We start from the raw sequence: 14512 nt of genomic DNA, 5'->3' as shown, positions 1-14512 counted from the left end.
TTGGGGGGATGGGAGTCTCGCTTGTCACCCAGGCTAAAGTGCAGTGGCAGAATCTTGGCTGACTGCATCCTCCACCTCCCGGGTTCAAGCAAGTCTCTGCCTCAGGCTTTCAAGCACCTGGAATTGTAGGTGCCCGCCACACCGCCCGGCTAATTTTTGTATTTTTAGTAGAGATGGTGTTTTACCCTCTTGGCCAGGCTGGTCTCAAACTCCTGACCTCAAGATTTGCCGACTTTGACCTCCCAAAGTGCTGGAATTACAGGCATGACCAACTGCACCTGGCTGTTTACCTTTTTTTTTTTTGAGACTGAGTTTTTTCTTTGTCACGGAGGCTGGAGTATAATGGCATAATCTTGACTCACTGCAACCTTCACCTCCTGGGTTCAAGTGATTCTCAGGCCTCAGCCTCCTGAGTAGCTGGTGTTACAGGTGCCCACCACTATGCCTGGCTAATTTTTGTTTTGTTTTTGTTTTTTGAGACAGAGTCTTGCTCTGTTTCTCAGGCTGGAGTGCAGTGGAATGATCTTGGCTCACTGCAACCTCTACTTCCCAGGTTCAAGCAATTCTCCTGCCTCAGCCTCCTGAGTAGCTGGGATTACAGGTATGTGACACCATGCCCAATTAATTTTTGTATTTTTAGTAGAGACAGGGTTTCACCATATTGGTGAGGCTGGTCTCAAACCTCTGACCTCGTGATCTGCCCACTTTGGCCTCCCAAAGTGCTTGGATTACAGACATGAGCCACTGTGACAGGACAATTTTTGTATTTTAGTAGGGACAGGGTTTCACCATGTTCACCACACCGGTCTTATACTGCTGAGCTCAGGTGATCCACCCACCATGGCCTTCCAAAGTGCTGGGATTGCAGCCATGGCCGTCACGCCCAATTGAATTTTAGTTTCCGATTTTTCACTGTGGACATTGTCATTTCTGAAAACATCATTCATGTTCTGTCTCATGTAGATACAAAATGTTACTTGGTGTGTCGGTAAAATTTTCAAACATTTCTTTAGTGAGAACGCTATGTAGATTTTTTGGTTTGTGTTTTTTTTTTTTTTTTTTTTGAACATATTTAATAGCTGTTGTGTGTATTTCTTGTATTATCAACAAACACAAGAAATCCATACCAAGAGGGCATCATGACCTTTTTAAAAAGTATAATAAACACAACTGGGAAGACATAATGTGGTGAAAAATCCCTTTCTTCATTTGTCAGAACATTCCCTACAATTAAATCCGTGCTTTTACCTCTGTCCTCTTATCATTCTCTGTAGAGATCAGAACTCCTCCCGTAACCATGTGGTTAAAATGTGTTTTCATTTCAGGGTCTATTGACATTCAGGGATGTGACCATAGAATTCTCTCAGGAGGAGTGGAGATGCCTGGACCCGGCTCAGAGGACTTTATACAGGGACGTGATGCTGGAGAACTACAGGAACCTGGTCTCCCTGGGTGAGGATAACTTCCCTCCGGAAGCGGGGATGTGCGCTTGGGTATTTAGATGTTGCTCGTTCTTCATGATACCTCATTGGGGGTTCCAGATCTAAAGTAGGCAAAAACCTGATGGTGGGCCAGGTGCACTAACTCACACCTGTGATCCAAGCACTGTGGGAGGCTGAGGCTAGTGGATCGCTTCAGGTCAGGAGTTCAAGACCAGCCTGGCCAACATGGAAAAACCCCGTCTCTACGAAAAATGCAAAAATTAGCCAGGCATGGTTGTGACCTCCAGTAATTCTAGATACCAGAAAGGCTGAGGAAGCAGAATCGCTTGAACCTGGGAGGTAGAGGTTGCAGTGAGACGAGATCATGTCACTGCACTCCAGCATGAGCTAAAGAGCAAGACTGTATCTCAAGAAAACAAAAGCAAAACCTTCTGGCAGACTTGAAAGATATCAGTTCCCTGTTTGTTACTCCTGTGCTGTTTACTCAGTAGTTCCTAGAAAGAAGCGTGATTTCCACATATTACAAGGCTCTCTAAGCGTTCCGAAGGAGGCAGTCAGTGGAGCAGTGTGAAATGTTTTCCTCCATACATCTGGAATGCCTTCTTTCCAACTGGGACACTAGAAAAGCTCCAGCACAGAGGCAGGAGAATTCCCTGAACCCAGGAGGTGGAGGCTGCAGTGAGCCGAGATTGCGCCATTGCTCTCCAGCCTGGGTAACAAGAGAAAAAAAACCCGTCTCAAAAAAAAAAAGAAAGAAAAAGAAAGAAAAGCTCCAGCACATCACATTTCTTTCTTTTTACAAGCAGGAGCCTCTTTCTGACCTGTTGTCTCCATGATGAAGCCAGGGAAAGAGCCCTGGACTGTGGAGAGTCAAGTAAAAATAGCAGAAAAATCTAGATGGGTGGGAATGTACTACAGCTGTAATCACAAGTGGGAGCTACGATGGGCAGAGTAGAAACTGCACCTTCAAATAGTGTGTGGGGATGTGTGGCCAAAAAAAACGATGAGCTTATGTCCTTTGCAGCCACCTGGATAAAGCTGGAGACCATCATTTTCAGCAAAATGGCACAAGAACAGAAAATCAAACACTGCATGTGCTCTTTCATAATTGAGTGTTGGACAGTGAGAACACATGGACACACGGAGGGAAACATCACACACTAGGGGAGGGATGGCAGGGGTGGGGACTAGGGGAGGGAGAGCATTAGGAGAAATACCTAATGCAGATGACGGGGTGATGGATGCAGCAAAGCACCATGGCACGTGGATACCTTTGTAACAAACCTGCTTGTTCTGCTCGTGTACCCCAGAACTTAAAGTATAATAATAATAAATAAATACAGTAAATACATAAAGAAGTAAATAGTGAGTGAGGAAACTGCAAGCGGGAGGATTCTTCGGAAAAAGGAAAGCTTAAATTCTGAGATCTCTGAATGGACACCTTTCTTTGTCCCCACTTGTCCTTCGTTTGCTATTTATTTATTTTTGAGATGACGTCTTGCTCTTTTGCCTAGGCTGGAGTGCAGTGGCACATAGTTCACTGCAACCTCTGCCGCCTGGGTTCAACATGATTCTCCTGCCCAAGCCTTTCAGGTAGCTGGGACTTCAGGTGTGCACCACCATCAGACCTAGCTAATTTTTGTATTTTTAGCAGAGACAACGTTTCACTGTGTTGGCCAGGCTGGTCTTGAACTCCTGATTTCAGGTGATCCACCCCCCTCAGCCTTCCACAGTGCTGGGATTAAAGGTGTGAGCCACTGCACCTGGCCTGTCTGCTCTCCAGATGTGCAGGAGTTTGATCTTTGGGTGTTCTAGCGGTGCTGCAGCTCAGAGACAAAAGCAGAGTCTTCTCTTCATTGATATGACAGTATATATATATATATATATATATATATATATATATATATATATATATTTTTTTTTTTTTTTTTTTTTTTGAGATGGAGTTTCTCTGTTGTTACTCAGGCTGGAGTGCAATGGCATGATCGCGGCTCACTATAACCTCTGCCTTCTGGGTTCAGACAATTCTCCTGCCTCATGATCCCGAGTACCTGGGACTACAGGCACATGCCACCATGCCCAGCTAATTTTTTGTATTTTTAGTAGAGATGGGGTTTCACCATGTTGACCAGGATGGTCTTGATCTTTTGACCTCATTATCCACTCGCCTTGGCCTCCCAAAGTGCTGGGATTACAGGCGAGAGCCACTGCGCCCGGCTGGACAGTATATATTTTTTTCAGGCCAGTCGCGGTGGCTCATGCCGGTAATCCAAGCACTTTGGAGGCCAAGGCTGGTGGATCACCTGAGGTCAGGAGTTAAAGACCAGCCTGACCAACATGGTGAAACCCTGACTTTATTAAAAAAAAAAAAAAAAAGAAATGTATTTTTTGCAAAGTATTATACACTTTAGGGTCACTGTGGAAAAATACTCCTTTCTTTAGGCTTACACGTGCTTGTCCTCTGTCAGTGTTTTGTTGTGATACTGGAAATAGGCTTCAGTAGACATGGCTTGAAGTCCATGTAATCACCGTTTATTTATTGAACAGTCTCACTTCTTTTGTGTTCCTTTTTGTGTGTCATATTCATACATTTTAGTATTATTTACTATTTGTACTTAATTGGAAACCTATTTGTGTTTATATTTTGTAGATATCTCTTCCAAATACAAGATGAAGGGGCTCTTGTCAACAGCACAAGGCGATACAGACGGGTTCCACACAGGGATATTAGATAGACATGAAAGTCATCACATGGGAGATTTCTGCTTCCAGGAAATTGACAGAGATATTCATGATTTTGAGTGTAGAAATAGCCATGAGGCGCTCATGAGAAAAGTTGAAAAGCTTCCTTGTGGTACAGACCAAGATGACGAAACGCACGCTGGCAACAAGCCTGTTACGGATCAGCTGGGATTAAGCTTTCATTCGCATTTGCCTGAACTGCACATATTTCGGACGGAAGGGAAATTCGGTAATCAAGTTGAGAAATCTATCAATGATGTTTTCTCAGTTTCAGCGCCAGAAATCATTTCTTGTAGGCCGCAAACCCATATTTCTAATAAGTATGACAACTTCCCCCATTCTTCATTACTCACACAAAACCCGAAAGTTCATGTGAGAGAAGTATCTTTCCAATGTCATGAGAAAGAAGCCTCTAACTGTAGCTCTCTCTTGAGGAAACATCAGATAATCCATTTAGGAGAGAAACAATATGAATGTGATGTGTGTGGAAAGGCCTTTAATCAGAAGCCATACCTTGAAGGCCATTGTAGATGTCACACTCGTGAGAAATCTTACACGTGTAATGAGTGTGGCAAGAGCTTCAGTCAGAAGTCAACCCTTACACGCCACTCTAGACTTCACACTGGAGAAAAACCTTACAAATGTAAGGAGTGTGGCAAAGCCTTTTGTCAGAAATCATCTTTTGTATACCATTGTAGACTTCATACTGGAGAGAAACTTTACAAATGTGAAGAATGTGACAAAGTTTTTAGTCGCAAATCAGACCTTGAAAAACATAAAATAATTCATACCGGAGAGAAACCATACAAATGTAAGGTGTGTGATAAGGCTTTTGGGCGTGGTTCACACCTGATGCAACATTCTAGAATTCACACTGGAGAGAAACCTTACAAGTGTAAGGAGTGTGGCAAAGCCTTTCGAGGGCAGTCAACACTTACTTATCATCAGTCCACCCATGGTATAGGGAAACTTTACAAGTGTAATGATTGTCATCACGTCTTCAGTAACGCTACAACCATTGCAAGGCATTGGAGAATCCATAATAAAGAAAGATCTTACAAGTGTAATAAATGTGGCAAGTTTTTCAGACATCGTTCATACCTTACAGTTCATCGGCGAACTCACACTGGAGAGAAACCTTACAAATGTGAAGAATGTGATGCAGTTTTCAGCTGCAAATCAAACTTTGAAAGACATAGAAGAATTCATACTGGAGAGAAACCTTACAGGTGTAAGGAGTGTGGCAAGACCTTCAGTCAGATGTCATCCCTTACATATCATCATAGAATTCATACAGGAGAGAAACCTTACAGATGTCATGAGTGTGGCAAGACCTTCCATCAGAAGTCATCCCTTACATGCCACCATAGACTTCGTATTGGAGAGAAACCTTACAGGTGTAACGAGTGTGGCAAGACCTTCCGACATAATTCAGCCCTTGTAATTCATAAGGCAATTCACACTGGAGAAAAACCTTACAAGTGTAATGATTGTGGCAAGGTTTTTAATCAACAAGCAAACCTTGCCTGTCATCGTAGAATTCACACGGGAGAGAAACCTTACAAGTGTAATGAGTGTGGCAAGACCTTCAGTCAGAAGTCATCTCTTATATGCCACCATAGACTTCATACTGGAGAGAAACCTTACGAGTGTAATGAGTGTGGAAAGACCTTCCGTCACAATTCAGCCCTTATAATTCATAAGGCAATTCATACTGGAGAGAAACCTTACAAGTGTAATGAATGTGGCAAGGTTTTTAATCAACAAGCAAACCTTGCACGTCATCATAGGCTTCATACTGGAGAGAAACCTTATATGTGTAATGATTGTGGCAAGGTTTTTAATCAACAAGCACACCTTGCACGTCATCATAGGCTTCATACTGGAGAGAAACCTTACAAATGTGAAGAATGTGACAAAGTTTACAGTCGCAAATCAAGTCTTAAAAGACATAGGAGAATTCATACTGGAGAGGAACCTTACAAATGTGAAGAATGTGACAAAGCTTTCAGTCGCAAATCAAACCTTGAAAGACATAGAAAAATTCATACTGGAGTGAAACCTTACAAATGTAAGATTTGTGACAAGGCTTTTGGGCGTGATTCACACCTGGCAGAACATACTAAAATTCACACTGGAGAGAAACCTTACAGGTTTAATGAGTGTGGCAGAACCTTTAGTGTGCAGTCAACACTTAACACCATGAAGCAATCCATGGTATAGGGAAACTTTTCTAATGTAATGATTGTCACCCAGTCTTCAATAACGCTACAACCAATGTGCATTCTCCAATGCAAATCATTGGAGAATCCATAATGAATGGATTCTTGCAAGTGTAATCAATTTCACAAATGTTTTAGACATTGTTCATACCTTTCAGTTCATTGGCGAACTCATACTCGAGATGCCCCTTACAAATGTCATAACTGTGGCAAGGTCTTCAGTCAATTTTCATCTTATGCAAAACAGAAAAATTCATACAGAAGAGAAACCTCACAAATGTGATTATTGTGGCAAAGTCTTCACTGCACGTTCACACCATATTAGATATTAGAGAATCCATACTGGCAGAAATCTTACAAATGTCATAAGTGTCACAAGGTCTTCAGGCACAGGTCACTGCTTGCAGAACATTGGAAAATTCATTTTTGGCCGGGCGTGGTGGCTCTCGCCTGTAATCCCAGCACTTTGGGAGGTCGAGGTGGGTGGATCACGAGGTGAAGACATCAAGACCATCCTGGTCAACATGAAACCCCGTCTCTACTAAACATACAAAAAATTAGCTGGGCATCATGGTGCGTGCCTGTAATCCCAGTTACTTAGGGGACTGCGGCAGGAGAATTGCCTGAACCCAGGAGGTGGAGGTTGCAGTGAGCCGAGATCATGCCATTGCACTCCAGCCTGGGTAACAAGAGCGAAACTCCGTCTCAAAAAGAAAAAAAGAATTCGTTTTTGAGATAATGTTCTTAGATGCAATGAGTCTAGCAAATCATCAAACATTAATTGACATTAGAGTCAATTCAGCATTGACTTGAGTTTGAGTTGACTTAACATTGAGAGTCAGCATTAATTGATATGAAAGTGTGTATGTTAAGAGGATTGGACTGGGTGGGGTGGCTCACATCTGTATTCTTAGCACTTTGGGAGGCAAAGACAGGTACATCCTGTGTGTTTAGTTTGAGACCAGCCTGGGCAACAGATGGAAGCCACTTTTCCCAGCCTGTGTTTTGTTTCTTTAGAAATCTGATAGAGGTTTTTGTGGGTATTCTGTTGAATCCAGATCACATTGGGTTTTACAGTCATTCAATAATGTTTCTCCGATTCATCAATATGGGTTGTATCTCTATATATGTCTTTAATCATTTTGATGAATGTTTGTAGATTTCATGGTTCAAACTTCTCACCTTCTACATTTACTCCTAAGTATTTCTTTAAGTTCTCTAGCAAATAGAACTGTGTTTTTAATTTCTTTTAAAATTGTTTACTGTTTTATTTAAATTCAGCAAATTTGAAGTGCTAAATTTGTTACACTAATATTTAGTGCAATTACACTAAATATGTTTATTTTACCAATAATATTTTGGTTGATTCTTTGAGATTTTCTTTTCTTGCTTTTCTTTTCTTTCTTTTTTTTTTTTTTTTTTTTGAGAGGCAGTGTCAGTCTTGCTGCTCGAGCTGGAGTGCAATGGTGTGAGCTTGGCTCACTGCAGCCACCGCCTCCTGAGTTAAGTGTTTCTCCTACCTCAGCCTCCTGAGTAACTGGAACTATGGGTACCCCCTACCACGCCTGCTCCTTTTTTTGTATTTTAAGTAGAGATGCGGTTTTACCATGTTGACCATGTTGGTTTTGAACTTCTTTTTTTTTTTTTGCCAATCAGTTTGAGCTTATGAGGTTGCTCAGGTTAGCCTTGAACTGATGACCTTGCCTTCGTGAGCACCATGACCTCCGGCGGGAGCCACTTTGGACCCCGGTTTTAAACTTCTAACTTCAGGTGATTTTCCCGTTTTAGCCTCCCATAATGCTGGGATCACCGGTATAAGCCACTGTGCCCAGCGAGTGATTTTCTACATAGAAAGTCATGTCATCTGCAACCACGCACACAGGCACACGCACACACACACACACACACTTTTTTTCTTTTTTTAATTGACACAGAGTTTCGATGTTGTTACCCAGACTGGAGTGCAATGGCAAGATATCGGCTCACTGCAACCTCCGCATTCTGGGTTCAGGCAATTCTCCTGCCTCAGCCTCCTGAGTAGCTGGGATTACAGGCACATGCCACCATGCCCAGCTAATTTTTTATATTTTTAGTAGAGACGGGGTTTCACCATGTTTAACAGGATGGTCTCGATTTCTTGACCTCGTGATCCATCCACCTTGGCCTCCCAAAGTGCTGGGAGTACAGGCGTGAGCCACCGTGCCCAGCCGATGTTTCTTGATCTTTTGAGATGGTGCGGTTTTTATCTGTCATTCTGTGCAAATGGTATATCACATGGATTTGAGTACATTGAACCATCCTTGCAGCCCATGAATAAGTAGAACTTGAATATGTACAATTCCTTTTTGTATTCCCTTGAATACAGTTTGCTAGTACAAGGATCTTCAAGAAGTTCATGGAAAAATACATAATTATGAACAATTTGTGCATGAATTTCACACTGGTTGCACCAAAACAGACCAGAAAAAACTTGTTATAACATGTCTGAACAGGCTATAATTTGAGGCACTCAGAAGGATAAGACCAGAGTTTGAAAAGAGCCTGTATGAGGGGAATACAAATTATGCTAAAATTGAAGCAAGGAGTAACATTAAGTATATGATACAATCAGATGCAGTGGCTCAGGCCTGAAATTCCAGTGCTGTCAGAGGCTGAGGAAGGTGGTTTCCATTAGCCTAGGGTTTCAAGACTAGCCTGGGCGACAGGGGGACCTCCTCTCTGCTAAAAATTTACAAAAAATTGGCCAAGTGTGGTGGTGCACACCTGTGGTCCCAGCTACTCAGGTTGCTCAAGTGGGAGGATGGCTTGAACCAGGGAATTCGACGCTGCAGTGATTCCTGATTTCCGCACTGTACTCCAGCTTGGGTGACAGAGCTGGACCCTGTCTCAAGCAAATAAATGAGAGGCATAATTTCTCCTTTGAAATTAAAGGAAAAAGTTTTCTTTTGTCGCTTTTCTTAGGATATTTATTAACAACCTTTGTAAATGCATTTTCTCTGTCTTCTGAAGTGGTACTTTTCAGACACTAAACGTTTTTTCAGTTTACAAAGGTGATCTGAGGATGTCTTCTTAAAGGACTTAGGAGTTCTGTCTTTGAAATGCAAACAACAAGAAACATAGTACCTCGCAGGGTGTGGTGGCTCATGCCTATAATCCTTGCTTTTTGGGAGGCCGAGGCGGGTGGATCACTAGGTCAAGAGATGGAGACCATCCTGGTCATGGTGAAACCCCATCTCTACTAAAAATACAACAAAATTATCTGGGCGTGGTGGTGCAGCCTGTAGTCCCAGCTGCTCGGGAGGCTGCGGCAGGAGAATTGCTTGAACGCAGGAGGCAGAGGTTGCGGTGAGCCGAGATCGCGCCATTGCACTCCAGCCTGGGTAATAAGAGTGAAACTCCATATGAAAAAAAAAAAAAAACCAAAAACATAGTACCTCTATCTCAGTGGTAAATTAAGTAATTCAAAATTAGGTTGGGTGTGGTGGCTCACGCCTATAATTTCAGTTCTTTGGGAGGCTGAGGTACGGGGATCACCTGAGGTCAGGGGTTCGAGACCAGTGTGACCAACAGAATGAAAGCCCATGTCTACTAGATACAAAACATTAGCCTGGTGTGGTGGCGCATGCGTGTTTTTCCAGTGACTTTGGAGGCTGAGGCAGGAGTATTGCTTGAACCCAGGAGGCAGATGTTGCATTGAGTGGAGATTGTGCCATTGCACTCTAGCCTGGGTAACAAGAGTGAAATTCCATCTTAAAAAAAAGAACACAGCTGGGCACGGTGGTGCAAGCCTGTAATCCTAGCACTTTGGGAGGCCGAGGTGGGTGAATCACGAGGTCAAGACATCGAGACCATCCTGGTCAACATGGTGAAACCCCATCTCTACTAAAAATACAAAAATGAGCTGGGCATGGGGGTTCCCGCCTGTAATCCCAGCTACTCGGGAGGCTGAGGCAGGAGAATTGCCTGAACCCAGGAGGCAAAGGTTGTGGTGAGCCGACATCGCAACATTGCACTCCAGTCTGGGTAACAACAGCGAAACTGCATCTCAAAAATAAAAAAAAGAGGCATGGCCCTCCTTTTTCAACAGTGAAGAGTTCTAGGCCTTTGTTGTTTGCAGGGTGACTGCCACTGAACCGTCTAATTGGTTTTGGAGGTGAGTTATAGAGTCTGCTGTTTCTTCTAGTGATGATTGGAAGTCTCAGGAGAGTGACAGGAAATGTGCTAATGAGGTTTCTAGGCTTCCTGCTTCTAACCTGACTAGTTGTGACTCCGAGGGCTGCTAATAAGGGGATGGACTGCATTGCTCGTTCTGGGCGGATTTGTAGTGCAGCAGGGACAGGGAGTTCCTCTTGGTTCAGAGCGACAAGGTTAATGTTGGGGGTAAAATCGACCAGGGTGTAAGCACCTGTCCAGTGGGTTGTGGGTCCACAGAGGAAGAAGATGCCTGCGGTGTTAATGCAGACAGATGAGCGGATTGAGAATAGGTGTTGGGACGTGTAGTTCCTCGTTTGGAGGGACTCGGTTCAGCTTCAGAAACCCAGAGTGAGGAGGAGAGAGACCCCTTTGAGACCTGCTGTCTGGGGAAGAGGTTTCCATGTTTGAGAGGCAGAAGGGGAGGTAATGCGGAGGGGCTGGGTAAAGAGGCCGTTGGCCTCAGGGGTCACTGAATAATTTACTCAGAGTGAGGTGTGGGAAGAGGGATGACAGATGGTCTGAGTTGAGCCACAGGCAGAAGGAGGGATGGTGCCTACGTGTGTGTGTTGATTCCAAGAGGTGACACATAAGGGGTCCTGGCCAAGTTTCGAGGTGTGGAGGGTGAAGAACTTTGGATGCAGGGGAGGGAGTTTTCCCGGGTTGTAGTTTACAGTGTATGTGGAGTTCGGTTGCTCTGTTAGCAGGGCAGTGGATAGTTTGCAGTGAGAGTGAGGGCTCTGTCTACAAAAGCACAGGCTTTTTGGATGGTGTATAAAAAAGTGAACAGGAGTATGGTAGGAGTATGTTCCCAGGGCTGAGAAACTGAGAGAGCTGAGCAGGCAGTAGAGGAAAGGGACACGCAGGTCCAGCAACGGGAAGCAAATGTAGAGCTGGGGCGCAATACCAAGGAGTGAGTGATCCAGAGAGCGTGGGACCCTCAGTAACAGGGAGTGAGTGATCCAGAGAGCGTGGGACCCTCAGTAACAGGGAGTCAGTGATCCAGAGAGCGTGGGAGCCTCAGTAACAGGGAGTCAGTGATCCAGAGAGCGTGGGAGCCTCAGTAACAGGGACTGAGTGATCTAGAGAGCATGGGAGCCTCAGTAATAAGGACTGAGTGATCCAGAGAGCATGGGAGCCTCAGTAACAAGGACTGAGTGATCCAGAGAGCGTGGGAGCCTCAGTACCAAGGAGTGAGTGATCCAGAGAGTGTGGGAGCCTCAGTAACAAGGAGTGAGAGATCCAGAGAGCGTGGGAGCCTCAGTACCAAGGAGTGAGTGATCCAGAGAGCATGGGAGCCTCAGTAACAAGGAGTGAGTGATCCAGAGAGTGTGGGAGCCTCATTAGCAGGGAGTGAGTGATCCAGAGAGCGTGGGAGCCTCAATAACAAAAAGTGAGAGATGCAGAGAGCATGGGAGCCTCAGTACCAAGGAGTGAGTGATCCAGAGAGCGTCGGAGCCTCAGTACCAAGGAGTGAGTGATTCAGAGAGTGTGGAAGCCTCAGTAACAAGGAGTGAGTGATCCAGAGAGCGTCGGAGCCTCAGTACCAAGGAGTGAGTGATCCAGAGAGTGTGGAAGCCTCAGTAACAAGGAGTGAGTGATCCAGAGAGCGTGGGAGCCTCAGTAACAAGTGTGAGAGATCCAGAGAGTGTGGGAGCCTCAGTACCAAGCAGTGAGTGATCCAGAGAGTGTGGAAGCCTCAGTACCAAGGAGTGAGTGATCCAGAGAGTGTGGAAGCCTCAGTAACAAGGAGTGAGTGATCCAGAGAGTGTGGGAGCCTCAGTACCAAGCAGTGAGTGATCCAGAGAGTGTGGGAGCATCAGTAACAAGGAGTGAGTGATCCAGAGAGCGTTAGAGTCTTGTAGAAGTCATAAGGGAGTCTCAGGGGTCAGAGGCAGTGGGGCTGACTGTTAAAAGAGTTAGGAACTTGAGGAAGAATTGGAGTTTGTATTTGGGGGAAGGAGCTGAGGGGTTGTATGGGGAGGTGGTCTCCTGTAGCAGTGAGGCTTTTTCAGTGGGGAAATATTGGGGCTGGGTGGTGGGGGTAACCAGGAGGAGCTGGGCAGGGTCAGAAGGAAGGGAGGCTTCTTTTGCTGCTTCATTGACCTTTCTGTTTCCTCTTGAGATGTCATCTGACCCTGTGTGGTGCCCTCCACAGTGTGTAACTCCTGTTTTAGCCAGGAGGCATGCAGTCTGGAGGAGTTGGTAAAGGGGGTTCCTTTGGCAATAAGAAATCCTCTCTCTTGCCAGACGGAGAATGTGATAGGCATATTTGGACTTGGTAAAAATGTTGACTTTGCCTTTGGAGAGGGTTAGGGCCCTGGTGAGAGCTGTAAGTTCTGTGTTTTGGGAGGAGGTCCCTGGGGGCAGGGGTCTGGCTTTAGTTAAAGGCGATGACTGCATCCCCAGGGATTTTATGGAGCTGACTGACTTGGAAGAGAAGCCATCTAAAATAACTGGTTGTCAGGACTGGGGAGAGGTTTAGGGGAGCTCTTAGAAAATTAGGCTGTAGGTGATCAAGGATTTGTGGGAGAAAAGGAAGATACTGGGAGTAGAGATGGAGGATTGAGGGAGCACTTTTGGAGGAGTGGAACTCAGTTTTTAAGAAACGGCATGGAGTGGTTGGATTGGGGAATAAGAAAGTGTGCTCAGTGCTCGGGAGGAGAGGAGGCTTTGCAGATGATGTGGCTGTGCACTGTGGTGTTTTGACCGAATGATTTTTGCTCTCTAAGGCTAGGGTGGCAGCTGCTGCTGGGGCTTGGAGGCAGGTCATCCGCCTTCCGGCGGTGGTGTCTAGCTGTTTACGGAGGTGATCTATAGGTGTGAAGGGAGGAGGACTTTTTTGTTAGCCAAAGACACCAAGGGCTATTCCCTGGTTTTTCACAGTGTGGAGAATGAAGGGCTGAGAGATGTCAGGCACAGACAGAAGAAGCAGTTTAAGTTTGTGGAAGCTAGGGATTATATTTCATGATGGAAGTAGATGCTTAATTAGAGGGCCTCTAGCCCCTCCACAGAGTGGGCAGGTGAGGAGAGCAAAATTGGGAATTCATATTCTGAAGAAGCTTGCTAGTCCTAGGAAAGAAAGAATTTCAACCCCGTCTTAAAAAAATAAAAAAGGCTGGGTGTGGTGGCTCATGCCTGTAATCCAAGCTCTTCAGGGGCCAAGGCAGGCGGATCACCTGAGGTCGGGCGTTCAAGACCAGCCTGACCAACATGATGAAACCCCGTCTGAAAAAAATAAAGGATTTCACCTTTAGAAGTGGGTGGGGGTAGGCTGTCTGTCAGTGCTGCTCGTGCTGGAGTCGTGGTTTGGGCCCTGGTGGAGAGCTGCACTCCTGAGTACATCACTGTTGGAGTGAAGAGTTGGGCTTTGGAGGGGGAAACCCTATATCCTTCACTAGCAAGAAAGTTTACAAGGGTAATAGTCTGAGTCTGAGAGTCCTCTAAAGTAGAGCTACAGGGGAGGAGGTTGTCCAGGTACTGGAGGAGCCAGCCAGGAGAGAGGTCTAGGGAGGTGAGATCTTGAGCCCGAGCTTGTCTGAAGAAATGGGGGCTCTCTCTAAAGCCTTGGGAGAAGACTGTCAAAGTAAACTGTGAGTGGAGAAGAACAAGATCTGAAAATAGAAAAAAACTACCCTTAATAGGGCTTCCTGTAAGACATTCTTATCTCTGCATAATATCTGCTGCAGCGGGCCGAGGACCATCTTTCCACAAGGTGAGGTGTCCCCTGTGTGTGTGTTTTGTCACAGAAAAAGAGTGAGTGGTTTCTAAACGTTAAATAATGATCGGGCACGATGGTTCATGACTATAATCCCAGCTCTTTGGGAGGCTGGAGTGAGCAGGTCAGGAGATTGTGACCATCCTGGCCAAGACGGTGAAACCCCGTCTCTCTTAAAAATACAAAAAGTAGCTGGG

The 14512-nt window shown here is 45.1% G+C and overlaps 1 protein-coding gene across 13 annotated transcripts in view; it reads left to right on the top strand.

Moving 5' to 3' along the window:
• Positions 1-14512, top strand: part of LOC103790708 (uncharacterized) — a 51183-nt gene that overhangs the window by 33598 nt on the left and 3073 nt on the right. For 2 of the 13 annotated variants that reach the window (XM_078361154.1, XM_054249263.2), the window contains exons 3-5: positions 484-601; positions 1326-1452; positions 4093-14312. The exons of 3 other annotated variants lie outside the window; for them this stretch is intronic. In XM_078361154.1, the coding sequence (XP_078217280.1) occupies positions 1419-1452; positions 4093-6407 (2349 nt within the window). In that variant the 5' untranslated portion in view covers positions 484-601; positions 1326-1418 and the 3' untranslated portion in view covers positions 6408-14312. Of the gene's footprint in view, positions 1-479; positions 602-1325; positions 1453-4092; positions 14313-14512 lie in introns of all 13 variants that reach the window. 8 more of the 13 variants (XM_078361157.1, XM_078361156.1, XM_078361151.1 and 5 more) reach the window with 6 other exon arrangements.

The sequence above is a fragment of the Callithrix jacchus genome, chromosome 22 (assembly GCF_049354715.1).
Source record: "Callithrix jacchus isolate 240 chromosome 22, calJac240_pri, whole genome shotgun sequence".
Taxonomy (NCBI): Eukaryota; Metazoa; Chordata; class Mammalia; order Primates; family Cebidae; genus Callithrix; species Callithrix jacchus.
Note: the sequence above shows the minus strand (reverse complement) of the source record. Positions and strands in the feature narration are given on the sequence as shown.